The following is a 23,206-nucleotide window of genomic DNA, read 5'->3' as shown; positions in this document are numbered from 1 at the left end:
CGTCTTGCTCACGTGCTTCGGGACCTGGCACCTGCCATGGAGCCTCTCTCCCAGGGCTTTGGGGCTCACGGCTGTCTCCTCACGTGGTCCCCGCAGGACCTGCTCTGGCCCTGCCTGGAGTCTTTCTTTTCCACCGAGCTCTCTTGCTCCGCCCACCGGCTGGCAGGTGGTATGCACTTGATGTTGACCTGGCTTGAGTTCCACACCAAACCTCACTGTGAGTTCTGGGTGAATTGAGGATTGTCGAAACCAAAGTGGGATTCAGTGCTGAAGAGCCAGATCCCAGCTATTTCAGAGGTTCCAGGGCAGCCTGGACAACAAGTTAGCAAGACCTCAGCTCAACAAACAAGCCAGGCATGGTGGCATATACTTGTGATCCCAGCCACGCGGGAGGCGGAGGTAGGAGGATCAGTCAGAGGCCAGACCCAGGGTAAAAACGAGACCCTGTCTGGAAATAACTAAAGCAAAAAAACAAAAAAAAAGCAGCCAACTGAATCCCTTTTTGAGGACTCTTTGTTCCTGTTTGCACACAAGCCAGTGTCACTAACAAGAACCAGAACATTGTGCTGTGCCATGGCCCCCAGCAGAGCTGCTCAACACCGAAAGCAGGGAGTGGCTGGGTCTAGTTTCTTCTCTACCCAGGAGCAGGGCAGAGAGAGGTCAGTGTTGTTTGTGGACAACTGAAATTACGTCAGAGGGAACAGGCAAAACCCCAATGCCCAGGGGAGAGTCTGGGACAGCGGGAGAGAAACGAGACTCGCCCCTCTCTGACCCTCTCAATTCAGCACCAGGGGATCCCTGGACTTTTCCTGTGGGTGGGGCTCACCTCCCCGTGATCTGTCACATAGGGTGAGTGACACCTCCAGGGACTGGTGTGAGATCAGATGTGGTTGGGGTGGCTCCCAGTGTGGAGAAGCCAGTGGGAGCCAGGTGGCCTGCCATTCCCACTGTCCCCTGGAAAGGGAGCCCCTGGGAGGCCTTGCTCAGTGCAGGCCCGGCACGGCCGTTTTAATCATTAGAGCAACAGCGCACGCCAGCGGGTGAAGCGCCGAACTGCAGAAACGTTTGTGGCAGATCTCAGAGGTGGCCTGAGTTGTCTGTGTCCCCTCCTGGGTTTTGATTGCTACCTTTTTGCTTTTTTATCTTTTTTGTGGCGCTGGGGATGGAGCCCAGGGCCTTGCACACGCTAGGCAACCGAGCGCTCTAGCACCAGCCTTGAAAAACTCTGACTCCCTGCCCTGGTAGAGTTGTGCTCAGCCAACACTGGGCCTGTTTCCTCGGGGATGCCTTGCTACGTTCAGTGATCCGCCGACGCTCGCTCGTGTGTGACACACCTAGCCTCACGTGTCTCGTTCTAGAAGCCGTGGACGCATTTTCCACTCCCCAGAGTCCTTCTGTCTGTCCCTCCTGCTGTGTTTGTGGGAGGAGCCCCAGGCTGTCCGGTGGGCACTCCAGGCGTGCGTGCGCGGTGCGTGACTTCCCCGCCTCACGTTGCGAGCTGCCAGTGGTTAGCTGTCTCTCTTGGCGTCCCACAAGTGTGACTGTACCCAGAGCAGCAGACTCAGCCGTGTCCCCAGGCCGTGGGCTCTGTGTAACTTAGTCTTTCTCTTCTCTTTCTTTGCAGTACTGGGATTTGAACTCAGGGCCTCGTGCTTGCTAGGCAGGCGCTCTCCCCGTGGAGCTGTGCCCCAGCCCTCACTCCGGTCTTTCTGTCTTGGCAGCCAGGAGCCCATCTCCTGGGCTAGCGTCACCATGGCCGACCTGGTTCCAGACCTGCAGCACATCCTGTTCTGGATGTCCAACTCCATCGAGCTGCTCTACTTCATCCAGCAGAGGTGTCCGCTGTACGCGCAGCGCCTGGAAGACGAGCTGGACGTCACAGGTATGGCGCGCCGCGCCCCAGGGATGTAGTGTGCCAGTTGTGCGGGGATGGCGTGTGCGGTCACTCTGTGCACGCACGTGCGCTCTGCCCGTTTTGTGCTCTGTCCAGGCCGCACCGCTCTGTTCCACTTGTGGGACATGGGGATGCACAGGCCCTGGGTGGAGACGCAGGGACATCGTGACCTGGAAGCAAGGTCTAGAGGCGTGCCATGATTTCCGGGAGAAATGATGCCCGTTGCAGCTGTACGTTGTGAAGCGTGTCCGTTTCAGGAAGCATTTTAGGAGTGTCGTGGAAGGACTGACTGAGGAGGTTTCTGGTCGGGGTGGCCTGGGAGGAAGGTGGCATTGGGCCAGGCCTGGAGGCCGAGATAGGACCTGAGCTGCTACAGCTGGAGATGGCTGGAGGTCCCGGATGGAGCTGGGGAAGAGCCCGGGACAGTTCTGCAGTGGGATTGACGCAGGGACCCGAGCCCAAGTGTCCCGTGATGGCTCCAGTGTTGCTTCACGGTGTGCTTTGCTCTGTGGGGCCCTTGGGCTGCTCAGGTCGTCCCAGGGCGGTAGGGGTCCTGAGCAGGTGTCTTGGGGGCCTGCCTCTGAGCCAGAGGGATGCATGGCTGACACTTAGAATGGGGGCCTGAGAGGTGCCCCTTGGCCATGGTCCGCTGGACAGTCATGTGTCTGCCACTTAGGAAGTGGACTCAAGAAGTCAAAGCCAGCGTGGGGGCTGGTCCACTTCCGGGCCAGGTAAAGTTGTGACAGCTCCTGGTGTCTCACAGGTAGATTTCCTGAGAGCAGGGGCTCTTGGTGGCCAAGGCGAGGCATGGGATATCTGCACGTGGCCACGAAGTGACCATGTCATAGCACAGGCTCCTGCTGTGCCGCAGCACCCCGTCCTCGGTGTCTCTTGGGGAGGGAGTTAGGCCGCATTCACCAGCCTGGACGTCAGGCCTGGGAACCCTGCACGGGGCGAGAGTGTGGATGGCCAGTCCGCGGGCGTCGGGCCGGGCTGGGGACCCGTGTGGGGCGAGGGCTGGGCCAGTGCAGCCTCACCCTCTCCTTCATGGTAGGGGACAGGGACAGGCCCTTCTGTGAGGTTCTCGGGCCTCAGAATGAGGCCCCTGGGAATGTGTGCAGGGAAGCGTTGGCCCTCAGCGTGGATTCTCCAAGTCCCCGGGAGGCATTGGTGGACGTGAAAGGTAGCCAGCTGGACACCCAGAAATGAGTGGCGTCTCCCTGAGCACAGGGCCTGGACGTAAAGCAAATGTGGCCTCTGCACCCCTCCTCCCTGCCCCCAAATGTGACAGGGGCGCTGCACCAGCCAGCCCATCATGGGCTCCTGGGACCCGGCTGCAGCCTGGGGGCCCTCACTGCCACCCAACTCCAGCCTCATCCCCTCAAGGTCCACATCTTGCCTCCCGCCGTGCAGGGATGGTGCCACTGAGGCAGGAGGGCACTGAGACCAAGGGACTGCTAGACTCGACTTCGGCTTCCCGCCTCGTGACACAGAGCACTCTGCTGTCACTGTGCCCAGGGCGATGCTGGCTCTCACTCACACAGGGACCTGCTTCTTTTCTATCTGTATTCTTCTTCTTTTTGGTAGTAGTGGTGTTTGAACTCAGGACTTCTCACTTGCTAGGCAGGCATTTTTCTCTTTTCTTTTTTCCTCCCTCCCTCTCTTTCCTTCTCTCTCTCCTTCCTTCCTCTTGCTCCATATCCCGAGGCAGCCCCAAACTCTCAGTCCTCTGGCCTCAGCCTTTATATGCTGGGATTACAGGCTGCACCACCGTGCCTGGCTCCCAGAAGAGTTGCCTTGGCTGGACACCACTTCCTCAACTGCCACCTCGAGACTCAGAGGGAAGGTTGTTTTGGTCAGGGACTGGGTGTTGCTGGCCCTGCTAGCCGGTCGCTGGGGACTGGGACTGAGCTGGTGGCTCGGATCTGAACGAGCACCACAGGCACCAAGACTGGCGAAAGTCACATCCACGGAGGGTGGAGGAGAGGTCACGCGTCAGCCCACTGACAGGAAATGGCTGTGGGAAAATCCCGGAAACAGATGGTGGGTCATGGCGGTCATCTGATTTTGTGTCCATAGCTGTTATTCAGGACCCAGCTGCTCCTTATGTCCGTCAGGGTCCTGCACACTCTGGGCGGTGGCTCGGTGGTGGCTCAGTGCTGAACCACTCAGTGCCCAGTGGGCACCTGCTCTCGGGCCTCTTTCCTCATAAAGACCTGTGAGCACTCCCTCCTCTCAGGTGGCCTCTCGGGGGCATTGCAGCCCCTCTGTCCTGTGTTGCCCCACCGCTCCTCCTCCCGCCGTCCCCATGGCCCCCACTCCCTTCCTTCAGCTCTGTCCTGTCCCCGGGGTGGGGGTGGGGGTGGGGGGGCCCGGTGGCTCTGGATCCTCAGAAAAAGGGCACCCAGGGGCACCTGCGGTGCCACACGCAGGCCTGTTGCTGGTGAAGGGCCCTCACCTGGCCCCTCCCTCCCGGGCTCCTTATGGCTGTGGACACTTGTGGTCAGGTCCAGCAGACGCCGGGTACATGGGTGGGGGGGTCAGTGCTTTGGGTTTCTTCCTTATGGAGAGTCTTTGTCCACACTGAATCACTGCCTCCCCGAGGGCCGCTGTGCCAGTTCCTTGTCTTGTGTGTCTGTGAGAGGTGACCAGTGGGGCCGGGGGCGGTTCTGATGGAAGCACATCAGCGCGTGTGGGTGAATGGACATCCGCTGCCCTCGTGTTGGGGCTGGGCGGCGTGGGAACATCTGGATGCGTGGGCCTGGCCTCCCGCTGCACGGGCAGTATTGCTGCCGGCCCGGGGGGGCGGGTTTGGCCAGAGGTCACACTGAAGCCCAGGAGGGAGCTGGGCTGGGCCTTGGCCCCTGCACCTGTGAGCACAGCATTTCCTCTGCTTCCCGGCAGGCTCCAAGGAGTCGCTGTTCTCCTGCGTGCTGACGGCCAGCGAGGAGGCCATGGCGGTGCTGGAGGAGGTGGTGCTCTACGCCTTCCAGCAGTGCGTGTACTACCTGTCCAAGGTGCGGGCCGCGTGTGCCCCTCACTGTGGGGCAGGACACTGGGGCTCAGCTGCCTGTGAGGCTTGGGAGTCATACAGGACACAGAGCTGTGGCAGGTCCCCCGTGGCCTGAGCCAGCTGCAGGGTGTCAGGGCTGTGCTCGCCCATTTTCCCTGGAGGTGGCCTCGAACGCACAGCTGTTCCCAGCCCTGCCAGCTGGAGCCACCCCTGTGCCTCCTGGGGTCATTGTGCCTTTGATGAGGGAGCGTTGCCCCAGGGCCACTGTGGCCAGTCCGGCTTGGCCCTCCGTGACCATCTCTGTCCCCAGTAGGCCTGGAGCCAGCAGCTGCCAGGCCCCACGTTGCCTGTTGCTCTGGTGGCTCCAGTGAGACTGGGCTGGGAGCTCATGAGGTCGGGCCTCTCAGCCCAGTCCCGGCACCCCTGGAAGTGGTTGGGGTTCTCTCGCCCTCAGTGTCTGTACGTCTGTCTCCCGGCCCTGCTGGAGATCCCCCCATTCCAGACAGAGCACCGGGAGAGCTGGCGCTCGGGCCCTGCACTGCCTGAGGAGCTGCGGCGTGTCGTGGCTGTGTACCAGGCCGTGCTGGACCTGCTGCGGCAGCTGCAGGTGCACCCCGAGGTCACCTCCCAGATGCTCGCCTACCTCTTCTTCTTCTCCGGCACGCTGCTTTTCAACCAGCTCCTGGACAAGGGTGAGTGGCGTACAGGACCAGGACCCACGCTCCTGCGGGAAACACTAAGTGTGACCTCTTTAGGGGCGCCCCGCCCTGGCCAGGGTCTGGGGCTGATGCCCCACAGGCGCTCTGATCCTGCCAGGGGTGTAGACGGCTTGTGCCCTCCCTCCACGGGGTGGCCCAGACTGTCCAGATGACCAGGTGGACCAAGTCTGCAGCCACGAAGGCTCCAACCCTTGACTCTGCCTCACCGAGCTGAGGTTCCCTGTTATCGGCCTGGGCTGTGGGTGCAGGTTACTTCCAGCCAGAGCAGATGCTGGAAGCAGGGACGAGCCACAGCCCATGCCTGTCACCAGCACAGAGGTGGTGATGGGGCAGGAGAGGCTGTGCCCTGCCTCCTGCGGCTCCCACCCCATCCCAGAGAGAGGGCCCAGGAAGCAGGGCCTTGGGTCAGTCCTTGAGCTGTGCTGTCCTCGGTGGCCTGGAGGGGCAAGCGTGCCCCAGGATCCCAGTGCCTGCTGCCCTGTGCCAGGTGGCCCAGGCATCACCCAACCTGTGTCCCTTCCAGGCCCCTGCCTGAGCTGCTTCCACTGGCCCAGGGGCGTCCAGGCCTGCGCCCGCCTGCAGCAGCTCCTGGAGTGGACGAAGAGTGCCGGCCTCGGGGCGGCGGGCGAGCGCTTCTTCCGGAAACTCTCCTGCACCCTCCACCTACTGGCCACGCCCAGCGCCCAGCTCATCCAGGTAGGGGGGTGCCGCGTGTGGAGAGCCCCCAGGCTCTGTGACTGTCACTCCGCATGGCACAGGGGACCCTGCAGACGTCACTAAGATTAAGAACCTTGAGCTGGGTGTGGTGGCACATGTCTGTAATCCTAGCTGTTCAGGAGGCAGAGGAGGGAGGACTTCTGTGAAAACAAACTCAAAACAAAAGGGCTGGGGTGCAGCTCAAGTGGCAGAGTCCCTCCCCAGCAAGTGCAGAGCCCTGAGAGGGAAATGACCCAGGTTATCCTGGTGGGCCCAGTCTAATCAGGGAAGTCCATCACGTGGGCCCGAGGGGCTCAGCCCCACCGTGGCTGCCTCTGGAGACGGAGGGCCCAGGGAGCCCCAGCAGACCGTCAGCACAGACCGTCAGTCCTGCCACCACCAGGAACTGAGTTCTGGATCCAGCCGTGGAAGGAGGCGGATCATCACCCGGAGCCCAGCAGCGGGCTGTGCTTGGGAGGCCACCTCCTGCATGTGACCCGAGTCCCTCCTTGTCACCAGATGAGCTGGGCCACTCTGCGGGCCTCATTCCCCGCCCTGAGCCCCGCACAGCTGCACCGGCTGCTGACTCAGTACCAACTGGCCTCGGCCATGGGCCCCATGAGTGCCTGGGAGCCAGGAGCCCAGGACAGCCCCGACGCCTTCCAGTCAGGTGAGGCCACTGCAGAGCAGGGGCTGAGGACAGGGTGGGACCTTTGTCCCCAGGCTGAGAACTTGGTGGTCTGAGGTGGGAGTGCGGGAACACAGGAGGCCCTGTGGCTGTAAGGCGGACTTCAGTGCCCCCATCCTGCGGCTGGGCTGGGTGCCGAGAGCCCCTCTGGTCACCACTCTGGTGCCACCTGGCCCCTGGGGCACTGGCCGCTTTACTGATTGGTGTCTGAAGTCTGCCACCTGTTGGGCAGGGAGCTCCCAGGAGACCTCACAGGGCAGTTCCTGCTATCCAGGAGGCACTTGAATTCCAGCGGGCAGAGCCAGGGTGCGACAGGCTGATGGACCTGGTGACACCGGGACCTGGTCAGCCTGTGTAGTCACAGGGGACTCAGAAGGGACAGACCCATGTCGGGGACAGTGCCCCTGCCGGGATCCCAGCCCCAGGTCCTGGGTGGGCCAGGACCAGAGCTCAGCCTGCTCAGTTCCCACAGTGAGGGTGGCCAGGCAGGACAGGGCCAGTCACAGCAGCCTCACTCCACTGCAGAGGACGTCCTGGAATCCTACGAAAACCCCCCGCCCATCGTGCTGCCCAGCGAGGGCTTCCAGGTGGACCTGGAGGCTGAGTGCCCGGATGCCAGCGTCCACCAGCACCTGCTGTACATCCGCTACTTCCTCTGGAGCCTGCGGGGCCCAGGCAGTCCAGGCAGCGGGCCGGCCCAGCCTGCAGTCCCCGAGGTAAGGCCGGTGTGTGTCGGCGGGGGAGGGGGGGAGGGACTGTCACCCAGGGCTGCCTGCCACTCACAACAGCTGTGAACTGGAGGCAGCCGCCCTGCTAGTTAGGGCAGAAGTGAGCACAGGTCTTTCTAGAAGCTGGCCAGGGTGTGGGGTCACCACTGCTGGGCAACCTTGGGCAATGTCTGTAGACTTCAGGGAGCCCCCGTTCCCCAGCAGTTTAGATGGCACAGGTGGCTGGGGTCCTGCTGGCCCTTTGTGTCCCAGGCACACAGGACCTGCCACCCTCTCCCTGTCCCTCACCAAGAGGCACTGTGCCCACCTGGCCTGCCCCTCCCCCATGCCTGAGCTCTTGCTGTCTCTCTTCCCAGGACGCGTGCCACACTCCCATCAAGGGGCACCCAGAGAGCCAGGGCTGCCCCCTGGCTTCCAAGGACCCCAGCAGAGAAGCCCTTGACGCCGCCCCGGGGCACGCTGTTCCTGGTGCTGGGCACACCTGGGCACAAGATGCCCTGGCAAGGCAGCCTGGCCGAGGGGGCTGCAGGGGTTCCCAGGCCGGCGCCTCGCACGCCGACTCCTCGTGTCTGCTCACGCCCCCCAGCACCCCACTGGGCCTTGAGCCCGGAGGCCCCAGCTGGCCAGAGCATGGTGGTCCCTATGGAAAAGCAGCCCCAGAAGGGCAGGGGATTGGGCTTGGAGGCCCCCCAGCTGCAGTTCTAGAAGGTGAGATTGGGGCCTGCTCACTCCGAGACGGGTCCCCTGCAGTCATGGCCCAGTGCCCCACCACCTGCACCTGGAAAGTTGGTGGGAAGGCACAGGGAGGCTCTGCCCCTAGGCAGGCCATGAGCAGGTCACTCAGGTGACGTGCACAGGTGGAGAGAGGGACGCCGATGTGAGCTGGGGGAGGCGGAGGCAGCGCGTTTAGTCGTGCCATGTGGCCTGTGCACAGTGGGGCCGGCCAGGCAGGGTGTGCAGTAGTCCTGGAGGCCTGGGCCCATGGGGATCCCAGCGTGGCGGCCTGGATGCTCGAGCTGAGATCCAAGGGGCCCGGGGCTGGTGTCACCAGCAGAGTGCTCAGGCACTGGGGACTGGAGCTCAGGGAGCTGTCAGGCGTGGTCACCGGGGCGAGGGGCATGGATGCCACCAAGAAAGCCTGTGGCCGGCAGCAATGGAGTCCTTGGGAGGGTGAGGAGGAGGAGATGGGAGGCCTCTAGGAAACAGCTGGCCTGAGGTGCCAGTGTCTGCGGCTGGGACAGGACACAGTGGCCCTTATAGACCATGGGGTGTGGCCCACACGTGACCTGACTTCAACCCGTTTTGCTGCCACCTTCTCCCCAAGCCGGTGCCTCTCTGGGCCCAACTGTGTCTGCCCGTCCTCCATTCTCTGGAAGGTCCCATGTCCTGACTCAGGGTGGCGCTGGAGTTCAGCCCTCTGGGTCCCTCATCCCCGCTCTTCTGTCCACCAGGAGACGCTGTGGCCCTGGGGGACGAGCCCCAGGTGGCGTCCTCCAGCCGCAGCTCCAGCACCGAGGATTTCCGCTACGTGTTCATGGTGGAGCTGGAGCGAGGCCCCTCGGGGCTGGGCATGGGCCTGATCGACGGCCTGGTGAGGGCCTGGGGACCTCACCCACCCCCCACCCCGACCCCGTTCAGAGGCCCACCGAGGTCAGGGCCACGCGAGGCCCCAGTGCAGGGACTGAGCCTGGGCCACTTCTCCTGCCGTCCCCCCATCTTGGTCCTCAGGGCTTTCCTTGGGGATCCACGGTGACCATGAGGAGTGAGCCTGGCCCACAGCAGGCAGGGTCTGTGGGTGCCAGGGAGCAGGCCTCGGGGCCTGCGTGGGGGACAGTGGCAGCTGGCTCCCGCAGAGCCTGAGGCCCCGCTTCCCCCGCAGCACACGCCCCTGGGCGCCCCCGGGCTCTACATCCAGACGCTGCTCCCGGGCAGCCCCGCGGCCGCGGACGGGCGACTGTCGCTGGGAGACCGAATCCTGGAGGTGAACGGCTGCAGCCTGATGGGCGTCAGCTACCTGAGGTACCAGGGACCAGCGGGGGGCCCCAGCCCCGAGCAGGAGGGCATGGGCCTGCATGGTGGGTGACCCTGACCTTGGCCGCCCCCTGCACCGTCTTCAGAGCCGTGGATCTGATCCGAAGTGGCGGCAAGAAGATGCGGTTCCTGGTCGCCAAGTCCGACGCGGAAATGGCGAAGAAGATCCACTTCCGCACGCCACCGCCCTAGAGGGCTGGAGGGACCCGCCACCGCCCACCAGTCCCTTGCAGCAGGGCGGCCAGCCTCCCCGAGGACACGCCCGTCGCTAGCGTCCATTGGTGTATGTTTTATTTATGACAGATGACACGCAGCTGAGGTGTCTTACAGAGTTTCTGTGTAAAGTGTCACAGGACTCACGTTCAATAAACCGTTTGTATTCGCACCGTGCCAGGAAGGTCTGCGGCCGCACACGGGGACAGCCTGGGGTGCTGGTGGCTCCCGTGGCCGGGGGGAGAGGGAGTGGGGGAGTCCCGGGGAGGGAGGGGTGGCGGGCGAAGAGTTTTGACCGATCCTTCCCGTCCCCAGAACCTCAGCTAGGAAAGGGACCAGCGCTCACTCAGCACGCGAGAGCCCCAAAGCCCAGCTGCTCTGGGCCGCCCTCCTCCCCGGCGGCCTCTGTGTCTCTGACCACCAGAGCCTGGGCCTGGCCCGTCCCTTGGTCCCCAACAGGCCTCCTGATGTCACGACCAGGGTGGCACACCTCCAGGCTGGTCGGTGAGCAGCTCTGTAGTCCCAGTATGATGGCTTCCATGGCCTTGCCACACGGGCTAGTGGCCAGGCTCAGGGGACGACAGGGGCCTAGCTTGTCACCTGCAGCACGTGAAAAGGGGTCAGCTCCTGTGGCAGCTCCATGCTGTCCCCAGCCCAGGCCCTGCCAGGAATCTGGAAGTCATTTAAAATGCGCAGCTCCGGCTTGAGCGCCACCCTGGCAGCACAAGGCCGAGTTCAAACCCAGCGCTGCCAAAAAAACCCAAACCCCACAACCGATGCACTCGGTTCCGCACCCGAGCTCAGACAGCTGACCCGGCTGGGCGTCCAGAAACGACGTGCTGACCCACGAAGGCTTCAGCTCCGGAGCAGCCTGAGGGGCTTCCGCACACACTGGGGGTCACGGAAACTTGGACAGTTTAAAAAGCAATGACAGGAGAGCGAGTAACTGACTTGCTCGCTCAAGTCACCCGACATCCTTAGGCTGGAAGCTTCAAAACCCGGACACTTCCTGTTTTTGACTCAGGGCCTCATGCTGTAGCCCAGGCCGGCTTTGAACTCCCGACCCGCCTTCCCCCTGCCTCCCGCACGAGGATTACAGGCACGCGCTGCTGCGCCCGGCTCCAGCACGCATCTGTCGAAAGGCAGCTTTGCTTGAGAGCCTGGATCCTCATCGTTGGCCACCAGGACTACCGGCGAACTTATCTGTGTCCCAGATGTGCCTGCTGGGTGCCAGGTCTGAGCGGAGTCCCACTGTCCTCCACACTCAGGGATGCCATAGTTAACTGTCCCCGCTCCATGAGAAGGTGGCACTGGCTTCTTCAGGGGCCTGGCTGGGTGCCACTGTCATCACTTGTCACCCCCAACTGGGGCCACACGGCCACCACCATCTGGACAGTCTGGGTCTGTCTTGCCCCCCGGCAGCCGCGGTATGGGGACCGTGCAGGGCAAAGCATGGATCACAGTCTTCACACAGCAGCCCGATGCACTGTGGGAACCGTGGTTGCAACCTGAACTGCCACTTGTCACGTGAAGGGCAGCCGGGGCTCCCGGGGCCCACTGCCCGTGTTACAGGTTTATTTTCACTGTCAAGACAAAGGGACAGCAGGGGACAGGCAGGGCGGGGCCACCATCAGCTGCCCCAGGGCACGGCCACAGGCCAGGTAGCTGGGCAGTGACCAAACTGGGCAATGTGTCCCCGGGGTCACCTGGGGCACACCGAGGCCATCGGGCACACCAAGGTCACTCTGGCTCCGCCATCCTCTGCCCTCCCGATTTGTATCTGACCACCAAAGCTGGGGTTTGGCTCTAACACTAGGCTGGAGGCCCAGGTCCTCCTCCACAGCCAGTGTCCACCTGGTGACCGTCCCTTCATCCTAGCAGGCTGGCCTCCTTCTCCACCAGTCGGCTGACTGTGCGCAGGGCCAGGGGCAGGGCTGTGTTGGTGTCGCGGTGGTAGCGGGGGTGGCACACCTCGGTGCTGGGTGTGAGCACAAACTGGACCACGCTCGGCATCTTCAGCAGGGCCAGCAGCTCGGTGGCCCGGGTGCAGATGGCGCCTGCGTCCTCGCTGTGCGCAGAGCTGGTGGCGTGGCTCTGAGCCAGTGTCCTCATCTTGGACAGGAACAGAGACACCCTAGGTGTGAGAGGCACAGCCTTAGTCAACACGAAGCTCCCCTCACGTGGGAAGGGGTTGTTGTCGGGGCCCCGCCAGCATGGTCCCCGTGCCTGAGCTCGCTCGTGGCTGAGCCACAGGGGCTACGTCAAGACACCAGGACACCTCTGGAGCCACGAGATGGTTTCCCTCCCTGCGCTCCCCAATCCCGGGTACCTGGGGATCAGGTCTTGGCTCCGTGAGGCCAGCTTGGTCAGTGTGGTCATGAGCGCCGTGATGACCTGCGGGGGACACCTCGGCAGGTCAGCCGAGGGACGGGACTGGGTGACCTCGAACAGCAGGGCCTCTAAAGCTTCGAAGAACTTGTTGATCTGCTCCACAGTGCAGCGCTTGTCACAGGCCAGCGACAGGTGCTCGCCGATGGCCCACACCTGGCAGAAGAGAGAGGCTCAGCCGTCGCCAGCATCCTGTGGGGCTGGCCGGGAGACCAGGCCGTCCGCATGCTTACCACGCAGGTGAGCATGCTGGCGTCACCACGGAGGCTGCCCACACTCCCCACAAAGCCCAGCAGCTCCCGGGACAGCTCCACCACCAGCGACGGCCTCAGCTTGCACAGCACCAGTAGCTGGGAGCTCAGCGCCCTGCAGGACAGCACACCAGGTCCCCACGGGTCTGAGAGACCCCAAGCTGCCTCGTCCAGCCAGGAGCCAGAGTTGTCCCTCGCCCCCAATCAGGAGCCAAGGGTCAGCTTGCCCCTAGAGGGCCTCACACATCTTAAAGCAAGGCCGGCCTACTCTGTCCTCGGTCCTGGGTGGGCAGCTGAGAAGCCTGGGTGCACTGGGCTTTTACAATGACCCCAAGGGCAGGAACGCATCCCTGTCCAGAGCCCTGAAAACAGACTCGGGAGGGAAGGACGAGAGAACGTTCTGGTGGAGGACGGGGTTCAGGCTGAGCACTGGGCTGACGTGGGGTCCACTGGGGGAGGCCTGGATGGGGACGATGCCCAGGGGCAGGCAAGGGGAGGAATCCAAGCGCGGCGACACCACAGCCCACCTGTGCACGCGCGCCTGGTACTGCGGGACCCGGTACAGCGAGTCGCTTCTCTCCAGGACCACCAGCGCCAGCTGCCTCGTCAGGGCCGCGTCAGCAAACTGCAGGTCAAAAGCGATAAGCGGGCTGTCTGTCCACCCCACCATCTGCTGTCCTTGGGGACGTGAGACCAGAATGGGAGGGCCACACAAGGGGCCAGAGGCACCTGCCCACTGCTCCCAGGCGGGTCCCCAGCACTTGTGGCCATGCAGACACAGTGGGGGCTTGGGAGGAAAAAGGCAGGCACTGGGGTGGGGACCAGGTGGGCTCCCCACTCCTGTCCTGTGGCTCCCCTGAGGACACTGGCACCACAAAGCAGGTCAGTCTCGCTTGGCTGAGGGTTTTCCCAGACTGCCTCATCCATGTCCAGCCCCACTGCAAGCCAGCCCGCCTCTAGGAGCTCTGCCTGCCATGCGCACTGGACAGAAGGTGCAGACAGGTGGGGACCACCCGGGGCTCTGGGCACCACTTACCCACCCCATCCTGGGGTGGGAGACGGCACCCGGCCAGAGCTGAGTTGTAGGCAGCCCTTTCTGTCTCCCTGGAGCACCCGTGGACAGGGCACTGTGGTGTCAACCTTCTGCTACATCAAGTCCCCCTCCCACCCCGCCCCGTGCCGTGTGGCAGTGGGCTCACCTGGGTCACGGCTGAGAAGAACGCCTGGAGCAGGGTGGGCACAGCCTCAGCGCACTGGATCACCCGGGCACAGCTGGCCATGGGCTGCAGGACCTGGTGGAGTGGCATCAGCCTGGGGGCACAGCAAGGCCACTGAGTCCACTGCCCCCACAAGTGGGATCCCGCAGGCACCAGGAGAGGAGGGGAAAAGACACCTAGGCCAGTCCCAGTTGGCCTTCCCTGTCCTCTCATTGCTCACCCGCTCTCCTGGACCAGGCACTCCATGGGGCTCAGGGAGGCAGTGCTCTGGTTAGCGAAGCCCAGGGGACAGGAGAGGTGGCCTGCCCAGTGCCTGGGTTTCTCCTGGGGGGGGTTGAGGTCTAAAGGGAGGGGGCAGCCAACCCCAGGCACTGTGCCCGCTGAGCCCTCAGCGTCCAGAGCCACTCCTCCCAGTGCCGGTAACTACAGCTGCCTCCCCAGTGGGTGGGGACACCAAGTCTCAGCATGGGGCTTGGCAGCCAGCCCCAACCTGATGACCATGGCGGTCCCCAGTCCCTGGGCTGACCTCTCCGCAGAGCCGCTGGCCTTGGTACGTAGCAGGTGTTGGAAAAGGCCCTGGAACTGGGGATCCCTGAAGGCCTCCAGGCAGCTGGGGACCCTGAGGGAGACGTCCCAGAGCGGCCTGTCGGAAGTGGCCTGTGAGGACCTGTGTGGACAGAGCCCCCAGGCCTGGTTGGGATGTGGCTCCTGGCACAGGCCAAACAAGGTCCAATTTGGCCTGTGACCCCAGGGGCACCCACTGTTCAGGAAAACGTCAGTGTAAGATCGCAGTCCCTCAGGGGACAGGGAAGAACTCTGGGGTCTTGGGGGCGGTGGTCAGGCTGCTCTCAGAGGCCAGTGAGGGACCAGAGATGTGCTCTGCGTAGGAGGTGACACTGGGGAGCAGGGGAGGACGGGGAGCCTCGTCCCAGGGTGGGGGAAGTGGTGAGGGGCCATCGTGACTGGGGCCACCTGAGCTGCAGGTCCAGGGCAGCAGTCAGGCAAGGCAGGTCCAGCAGCGCGTGCAGCACTTCCACAGCCGTGCCGGGGTCCACCAGAGCTGGGAGCAGCACCACAAACTCGGCAGTGAGGGGCGGACTGTGCCAGGCCAGGAACTGTGGGGGACACACAGCCACTCAGAGCTCAGACGAGGGCGAGGGGGTGGGAGGCAGCCATGATGTCCACTATGGTCATCGAGGCTCCCCGCTCAGACAGGGCATCTGGACCTGTCCTCCCCTTCCTTCCTATCCTATCTGCCATAAAAAAATAAAACACCCCTTCGCCTCTTTCTGATATATATATATTTGGTGGTACTAGGATTTGAACTTGGGGCCTTGCACTTGCTAGGCAGGAGCTCTACCACTTGAGCCATGCCCTAGTTCTTTTGTTTCAGTGACTTTTTAGATAGAATCTTATCCCCACCCACACACAGTAACCTTGGACTGCGATTACCCCCCTCCCCGTTTCTGCCTTCCACGTTGCTGGGATTACAGGCATGAGCCACCTTGCCCAACTCTTCTTTTGCTGTCTTATCTTTGCTTCTGTGACGATTAAACCAATCGTTTCCCCACCTACTGTATTTTCTTCAGGAAAATGACTGTGTTTCCCAGTGGAGTTAAGAGGCCACACAGTGAAGGAGCGATTTAAAAAGCCACATCACAGACCATGCAAAGAAATCTCATGGACAACCCAGGCATGGTGGTGCCTGCCTGTAATCCCAGCACTCGGCAGGTGGAGGCAGGAGAATCACCGAGTATGAGGCCAGTCTGGGAAAAGTTAGAATCTATCTCAAAAGCAAAGATACCAGAGGCAGAGGTTAGGAGGATTGCAGTTGGATGCCAGCCTGTGCAAAAAAGGTACTAAGACCCCATCTCAACAAACAAGCTGGTGTGGTGGTTCGTGTCTGTAAGTTCTCATGAGGCACAGGTTGGAGATTTGCAGTCCAAGGGCAGCACTGGGCAAAAGCGTGAGTCCCTATCTGAAAATAACCGAAGCAAAAAGGGCTGGGGGCATGGCTGAAGTGCTAGAGTGCTTCCCTAGGAAGTGCAAGCCAGAGCTCAAATCCCAGTGCTGCCCCAAAAATTAGAAGAGCAAGCTCACGGATGACCCACCTACGACAGAGTCTGAGGACAAGCTCTGCCAAGCTTTCTCTGAGGCACGGCCACCCCCAGCCCCCTGCGTCCCAGCCCAGGGCCGACCGAGACCCTGGGCCCCGTGCTGCACACCTTGAAGAGACTGGGGAAGCTGGGTCTGAGGAGGCCGGGCAGGCGCGCATGGAGCAGGGTGACGTTGTCCACGCAGAACCGCACGACCTCAAAGGCCAGCGTGGGGCTGTGGAAGCGCTCGGCGGGCAGCCTGGTGAGCAGCTGCTGGTAGATGACTTCTGCGTCCACGGCTGCCGCCTCACCTGCAAGCCCCAGACGTGAGGGCCAGGTTGGGCTGCAGGGGCGTCTCAGGCCCCCGGTGTCACAGTTGGGTCTCGGGGCCACACGTGCTTCTAGAACCCCGAGAGCCTCCAGGAGCTGTCCCACGTGGGGAAAAAGCTAGACGAGGGGCTTCCCACCCTCCCCCAGGCCACAGATCAGCTGCCTGGAGCAAGACCCACGGGGGACGTCGAGACGGTGCTGGTCCCCGACCTTTGGGCCCCATGGCCCGTGAGGCAGAGGAGAGAGCTCTGTGACATGGTTCAGCTTCCCTGCCTGAAGCGTGACGTGACAGTGAAGTGACACCGTCTAGGGCCCAGGGCCAGGAAGAAGCACCTGTGAAGAGCACCTGAGGGTGTCCTGTCCTTCCCGGGGGCGCGGCCCACGCTCACCGTGGCTCAGGAAGAACTGGGCGAGGGGCAGCAGTGTGCACTCGCTGCCGGGGTCGGGGCCGGGGCCGGGGTCGGCGCCCAGACGCGCGTGCAGGGCCTTCAGGCAGGCCAGGGCGCGGTACAGGAAGGACGGCTCCTGCCGACACAGCACGTCCAGCACCAGCACGGCCTCCACCAGGCACTGCGGGGTCACCGAGCCCAGCCGCGTCACGGGCTGGCCCCAGCGGCCCCGCCGCCCTGCCAGCCCTGTCACTTACAGCTTTCTGCAGGTCCGAGTCCCCCTTCCTCAGGGCTCCTGCGAGGAGGGAACAGAGCAGACTCATCTCTGCCCAGCCTCAAAACAGAGGCAGCCCGGGAACAGCCAGGGAGAGGGCAGCAGATGGGGACGGTGCCCTCGGGGCAGGGGCCTGGCTCTAAGGGCTTAGGTTCAGCCCCTTTGGAAAAGAGGGGACTCTGGCCTCTTCTGGGGACTCACGCCGGTTGCTCTGCTCCACCAGGCGCTGGCAGTACTCGAAGGTCACCTCCCTCAGCCGCTCCCGCGGGGGCAGCAGACGGCTGGCCGTGGAGGCAGCGGACAGCACGGACAGGGTGGAGCCCTCCAGCTCCGACTTGTCCTCTGTGGAAGAAGAGGTGACTCAGAGGACAGCAGTGGCTCCACAGCCTGACACACTCGGTGCCCGGCAGGACAAGCTCTGACCTTGGAGTGGCAGGAAACCCAGGGATGCCCAGGAGCCGGGCGGCTTTTACCCTACACTGAGTTGAGACAGGGTCTTGGTGTGTAGCCCAGGCTGGCCTCCAACTTGTGACCCTCCTGCCTCAGCCTCCAGTGCTGGGATTATAGGCGTGCATCACCCGCCCAGCTATTAGACGAAGTTTCTCTCCTTCAAAGTCTGCTAGTTGGTTTTATTTTCTATAAACCCTTCAAATTTAGTAAGGTTATTCCAATCTATGGACTGGCACCTCTGTGCAGCCTCCGAGGCCATCTGAGGTTCAGCTAAGGCACCTTGGTGACACTGGCTGGGTTCTCAGCTATTCCCCCATCACCAGGCGAGCTTTCGCTGTCAGGCCCTGGCTTGCCACTCACCTGTGGCCGACCCTCGGGCACGCTCCCCTCCCACTGCCTCAGCCACTCTTGCCTGTCCTTTGCCTCTCGTGGGGTGCACCTGTGTCCAGGCTGCCTGGGTCCTCGGGGCCGCTGTGCAGCAGCCAGGCCCGCAGCAGGGAGAAGCCCTGCACGTTCAGCCACTGGTCCTCCGTGAAGTGCTGGCCCATGGACAGCACCGTGAAGAAGTCTGAGGCCACCGCCCCGTCCACCTCCGTGATCGGGCCCGGCTGTGGGAGGAAGGACAGGGGGCTGTAGGGCTCCTGGGCCGGGGTGGGTGCAGGGGGCTATGTCCAGGGCCGCGGTTGGTGGGCTCCCAAGCTACTCCAGAGGCCAGAGAGGAAGGCCACGAGAACGTGAGCTTGAGTGTGGTCCTGAGATGCGAGCCAAGGTTGTACTGCTCACCCTGTCCCAGGCCACATGGGATGTGCTGCACACATCACCCCCACCCCAGGTCCTGTGTGATCTGCAAGCACAGGCATTGACCACACTGGTCCCCAGAGCCACACAGACTGAGGGTCAGTGGCCTGCCTGACCCAGAGCCCCCAAAGGGTGGAACTGGCTATGAGGTGGAACCTCCTGGAGCCAGGGGGTCGGACAGGTGGTGTCGTGGATAGGACTCTGCTGTCCAAGGCTGGCCGTGGGAGGCACAGCAGCAGCCTGGAGCAGAGGGCAGATTTTGTGATCGAGCACCCTGAAGTCTTTTTTTTTTTTGTGGCACTGAAGTTTGAACTCAGGGCCTCACACTTGCTAGGCAGGCGCTCTACCACTTGAGCCGCTCCGCCGGGTGCCCTGAAGTCTTGACACGGGCTAGACTCACCTGCCGGGCCCGGGGTGTTGAGAAGAGGCCCCCTGAGTGCGGGAGTGCTTGCTGGACGCTGGCGTAGCGCAGCCAGTCCACCAGCCTCTTGCTGAGCAGATTGGTCTGGTCTGAGGAGAACGGGGTTTCAGGGAGGATATGAGATAGTTGTGTGGACCTCCAGACCCCAAGAAACTGGCTGAGGTACCTCAAGAGGAAACAGGGCCCCATAAGATGCCACGCCCTCAGGCCTTCCCTGAATACGCTAATGCGGAGGGCTACGAGAGGCTCACGGGCGACTGACCTGCCTCCTGTCGCACCCCAGCCCCGGGGTGATGGTGGGGATGATGGGGTAAAGGAGGCCTCTGGGGAGGGGGCGTGTACCTTCCTGGAAGGTGCCGGGGGCAAGGCCCATGATCTTGGACAGCACAGGGAGGAGGTGTCTGGGACTGGGCCCCTCATGCTGCCGGCTCTCGAGGACTGTGAAGATGTGCTGGGCCACGCTTCTGACCTCCTGTTGTCTGTCGCCCTTCAAATCAAACAGTGAACACTGAAGCAATGACTTGTACCCATGTGGGAGTGGGACCCACACTTCAGAAGGGGGAACGTCAGGCCAGGCACAGTGGCTCGTGCCTGTAATCCCGGCATTTGGGAGAGAGTTCACGGCCAACCTGGGCTACATAGAGTCTCTCCAAAAACTGAAAAGAAGACAAAACAAAACAAAAGGATCAGAAAGAAGAGGAGCAAGATTTAAAAATGTAACTCAGTGAAGCAGGAGGAAATGTCTGTCTTCTGGGCCTGGTCCCTAAATGACTCAGCAAACGGGACAGTTGTGGGGGGGACGCAGGTGCCTTACACTGCTCCTCACTGTCACAGCTGCGAAGGTAACTGTGGCAGGCAGGACCTGAGTGGACAGTGACGTGGACCTCAGTGATTCCTGGTCACCAATGGCAGGGCTGCCCTTGTCCTTCTGGGACACAGCTACTGAGCGGCCAGGTATAGTTTCTGGGAGGGACCCTGAACCGCTAAGCCTGTCGGCTCCCAACCAAGGCCTGCCTCCTGTGCCTGGGCCACTCACAGCATGGCGTTTGCTGTCACTAAAGCCAGGTGTTGAAGCCTGACAGTCCTCAACACAGCCCCGGGTGGCTACTTCCCCAGGAAGGTGGGGAGCAGGCAGGAGGAGGCAGCAGGGCCTCGTTCTAGATGCAACCAAGTGCCAGGGCTCCTGCACACCGTCGACGTGTGGTGGGTCCACACAGTGTGTCAGGCACAAACCAGGAGGCAGACCAGCCTCCCATGCTCCTCCAGGTCCCAGGACACCAGCAAGCACCGATGATGGCATTACCTGGGCCAGCAGCACAGAGGCCACGAGGCTCAGCTGCCGGGTGTTCTGGGCGAGGTCACAGGACAGGCTCAGACTGTCAGAGGGGGACATCTCTCTCAGGATGGCGGCACAGAGGACCTGGAGCTGCTCCGGGCAAGTGGGCAAGCAGAGGGTGGTCTGCAGCAGGTCCACACATGACTTCTCCAGCCTGACGGTGAGACCGCAGCAGGCAACATGTCATGCCCATGGCAAGCCCAGGAGAGCTGGCCTGCGCATGCCTGGCAGCAGACAGTTTTTCTGATGGCTTCTGACAGAAGGGGACAGAGGCTCAGACACCACGCAAGTGCTGGTATCGACCTGCCAGCCGGGACAAGGCTCTCCAGGGGCCCACCATGCCAGAAGCTGGGTGCACTCACCTCCGGGGGTACTTGGTGGCCGAGACAATGAGGAAGAGCCGCTGCAGGGCATCCACAGCAGCAGGCCCAGGGTCGTCCTGTAGCAGCTTACTGACCCTGAAGCAGAACCTCTGCAGCTCCTCATCCTGGATCCCCCTGAGCAAAGAAGGGGTGTCAGCAGCTGGGATCTGCTCAGGGGCCCCGAATGATGAGAATCCCCAGCCCATGGGGAAGTTCCTAACTAGCAAAACAGAAGCCTGGTATGCAGGGTGGGACGAGGCCCAGGACACCTTAGAATTTCACCGCTGGGACTGAAGTCTCAGTCAAAAGTCAGAACGCAAATGCTAGTGGCTCAGGCTTGTAATCCCAGCTACGCAGGACACAGAGATCAGGAGGATCGCAGTTCAAAGCCAGCCCAGGCAAATAGTTCCTAAGACCCTATCTCAAAAACACCCATCACAAAAAGGGATGGAGGAGCGACTCAAGTGGTAGAGCACCTGCCTAGCAAGTGTGAGGCCCAGAGTTCAAATTCCAGTAATGCCAAACAAACAAACAACAGAAGTTTAGTTCAGGTTCTTCTTCAAAGATGTTTCAAATAGATTCCCACTTCTGAAAATGAGGATATACATACGGCTTAGATTTTTGTGCATTATTTTTTTTTGAGACAGGGCCTATGTATCCTGGGCTGGCCTTGAACTTTCAAACCTCCTGCTTCAGCCTCCCGAGTGCTGGAATTACAGGTGTGCACCACCACTCACAGCATAACGCTTGTATGTTAGTGGGCAAATATGATAAATTGTGAAGCAAGCTTGATATAACTTATCTTACTCTGGCTCATTTGAAAACGGGGCTGGGGGCATGGCTTAAGCAATTGTGAGGCCCTGAGTTCAAACCCCAGTACTGAAAAAAAAAAATACAGTATCTACTGACCACTGGCCACAGGCAAACCTTTGTAAAGGTGCAACATTCAACATGTAAACCAGTTTTTAGATTTTTTTCCAGCCTACAAAAAAACAAAACAAAAAAGACCAAAAATAAAAGTAGTTGATGTATCAGGCACCTCAGGGGCAGACCGGGGTCTCAGTCCCCTCCACATGCACCCAACTTCACAAGCCACTGTGGCCTCCTGGCACCGCACAGAGATCCAAGTTTAAACATGGACCCCACTGTGGACCTCTCAGCTGTGTGGGTTTGGGACCTGGAAGACAGGGAGCCCCTGCTTCCAGCTGCACCAAACATCTAGTGAGGGGCTTGTGGAGGGGCTCAAGTGTTAAGAGCAACTGCCTAGCAAGCGTGAGGCCCTAAGTTCAAACCCAGTGCCACCAAATAAAGATCCAGTGACTGTCTAGCACTGAGGACAGAGTGGCTCTTACATTTTCAGTACTGGGGATGAACCCGTGCTTACCACACGCTTGGCAAACGCCTGAGTTCTTGAGCCAGGCCCCCAGCCCTTCGGTTCATATATTTCTGTGTTTGGGACAGGGTGTCTCTAACTTTGCCCAGGCTGTCCTTGAACTCTCAGTCTTCCTGCCTCAGACTCCCGAGTAGCTTGGATTACATGCGTGGGCCACTATGCCCAGCTTCTGACTCCCCCTGAAGGCTATCAGGTGAACCCCAAGAACTTCCCCACCACCCTTGCCCCTCTTGTCTCTAGGTGCTGGCCAGTGACGTTCAGGCACCCATGGCCGCAAGGGTGGTCACAGGAAAGAACAGTGGCTGAGGAAAAGAGAGACAGGAGGGCAGAGGACAAGTCCAAAGTTTTGTCTAACCGCAATTCTGATCTTGAACCAAAACCTAAATGAGACTGGGGAAGAAACCAGATTGTCGTGTGATTACAAGAGTCTTTTGCAGAATGGGGGCGCTTTGCACCCGTTTTCAGGCTGCTTTCTACAACGTCCACCTGCCCAGCCTCCCCAACCCAACCCTGCCGCTTCCAAATACCGCCTTCTCCACGCCGCCCCAGAGGCTCACTCGCCTCTGCCTCTGGGAATCCCCGGCCTTGCGTGCGCCCCGTCTACACCCCAATTTTTATTTCCACTGATCCTCGCACTCATGGACGTCCTTGCTCCCACACCCCGAGGTACTCAAGAGGAAAAGTAAACTCTTCTCTTTGGTGGGACTGGGATTTGAACTCAGGGCTTCGCACTTGCAAATCAGGCGCTCTACCACTTGAGCCACACTGCCAGTCCCTTTTGTTCGGGCTATTTTAGAGATGGAGTCTCCAGAACGATTTGCCCAGGGCTGGCCTCGAACCGCGATCCTCCAGATTTTAGCCTCCCAAATAGCTGGGATTCCAGGCGTGACCACCCGCCCGGCTTCAGGTACTTCTTTTAAACAAGGATGGCGGAATCGTACGCTCCTCCTAGGCAAGGACGGCGCTCTGGACGACTTCGTGGGCGTCCAGGGGCAGCCAGGGACAGAGGATGGCGGCGACGTGCGAGCCGGGCCGCGCACCCCAGGGCGACCCAACCTCGGAGCAGGGACCCAGACATGAGCTCTCGGCTGGGATACCACCGCCCCCCGTCGCTCCTTCCTCCTGCAGCTCTGCTCAGCTATCACCGCCCCACGCCCACCCCAATCTCCGGAGCGGACCCAGCCCGGGGTCCCGCGGTCACCGGCGCCGCAGCGACCCACACCTGGCCTGGTGGAGCAGACTCTCCGCGCCAGCAGTGAACATCCTGCTGCCAACTACAGAGGCCTCAAGGACTTCCGGGGTCCGTCACGTGATGCATCACGTGAACGACTCGTGCCTCCAAGAGCAAACCGGTATTTTCCGCGGAGCTGCGTCACGTGGGCGGGGCCAGTCTCCGCAGGCCTTCGTTCCGGCTTCCGGGATATTATCCACGTGATCAGGGCCAACTTCCGCTAGAGTGCCGCTAGCTTCCGGGACTGCATCACGTGAGAGACGTCTTGGCCAATGGGCTTTGGCACGG

The 23,206-nt window shown here is 61.6% G+C and overlaps 2 protein-coding genes across 9 annotated transcripts in view; one reads left to right on the top strand and one right to left on the bottom strand.

The window, feature by feature from the left end:
• Positions 1-10,154, top strand: part of Radil (Rap associating with DIL domain) — a 52,316-nt gene extending 42,162 nt beyond the window's left edge. For all 5 annotated transcript variants that reach the window (XM_074075465.1, XM_020177044.2, XM_074075466.1 and 2 more), the window contains 10 exons: positions 1,722-1,882; positions 4,799-4,911; positions 5,362-5,599; positions 6,150-6,322; positions 6,842-6,992; positions 7,536-7,726; positions 8,095-8,446; positions 9,190-9,329; positions 9,618-9,757; positions 9,856-10,154. In XM_074075465.1, coding sequence (XP_073931566.1) covers positions 1,722-1,882; positions 4,799-4,911; positions 5,362-5,599; positions 6,150-6,322; positions 6,842-6,992; positions 7,536-7,726; positions 8,095-8,446; positions 9,190-9,329; positions 9,618-9,757; positions 9,856-9,961 — 1,765 coding nt within the window. In that variant the 3' untranslated portion in view covers positions 9,962-10,154. The remainder of the gene's footprint in view (positions 1-1,721; positions 1,883-4,798; positions 4,912-5,361; positions 5,600-6,149; positions 6,323-6,841; positions 6,993-7,535; positions 7,727-8,094; positions 8,447-9,189; positions 9,330-9,617; positions 9,758-9,855) is intronic.
• On the bottom strand, positions 10,044-23,056 carry Ap5z1 (adaptor related protein complex 5 subunit zeta 1). Of its 4 annotated transcripts, none has more exons than XM_074075469.1 (17): positions 22,910-23,056; positions 20,295-20,429; positions 19,900-20,086; positions 18,939-19,083; positions 18,576-18,685; positions 17,790-17,985; positions 17,129-17,269; positions 16,911-16,948; positions 16,654-16,834; positions 16,064-16,245; positions 14,811-14,953; positions 14,365-14,505; positions 13,821-13,932; positions 13,149-13,246; positions 12,604-12,736; positions 12,312-12,526; positions 10,044-12,116 (listed from the first exon to the last, which is right to left on the bottom strand). In XM_074075469.1, exons 1-17 carry the CDS (start codon positions 22,948-22,950, stop codon positions 11,852-11,854), a joined length of 2,463 nt encoding a protein of 820 aa, XP_073931570.1. In that variant the 5' UTR covers positions 22,951-23,056; the 3' UTR covers positions 10,044-11,851. The 4 variants fall into 4 exon arrangements, with proteins under 4 accessions (XP_073931570.1, XP_073931571.1, XP_073931572.1 ...); XM_074075470.1 differs by having other exon boundaries at positions 16,654-16,822; XM_074075471.1 differs by having other exon boundaries at positions 16,654-16,789.
• Positions 23,057-23,206: the final 150 nt, after the last annotated feature.

This window comes from Castor canadensis, chromosome 6 (genome assembly GCF_047511655.1).
Source record: "Castor canadensis chromosome 6, mCasCan1.hap1v2, whole genome shotgun sequence".
NCBI lineage: Eukaryota > Metazoa > Chordata > Mammalia > Rodentia > Castoridae > Castor > Castor canadensis.
The sequence above is the reverse complement of the archived record's forward strand: the minus strand, read 5'-3'. Positions and strand labels throughout refer to the sequence as shown.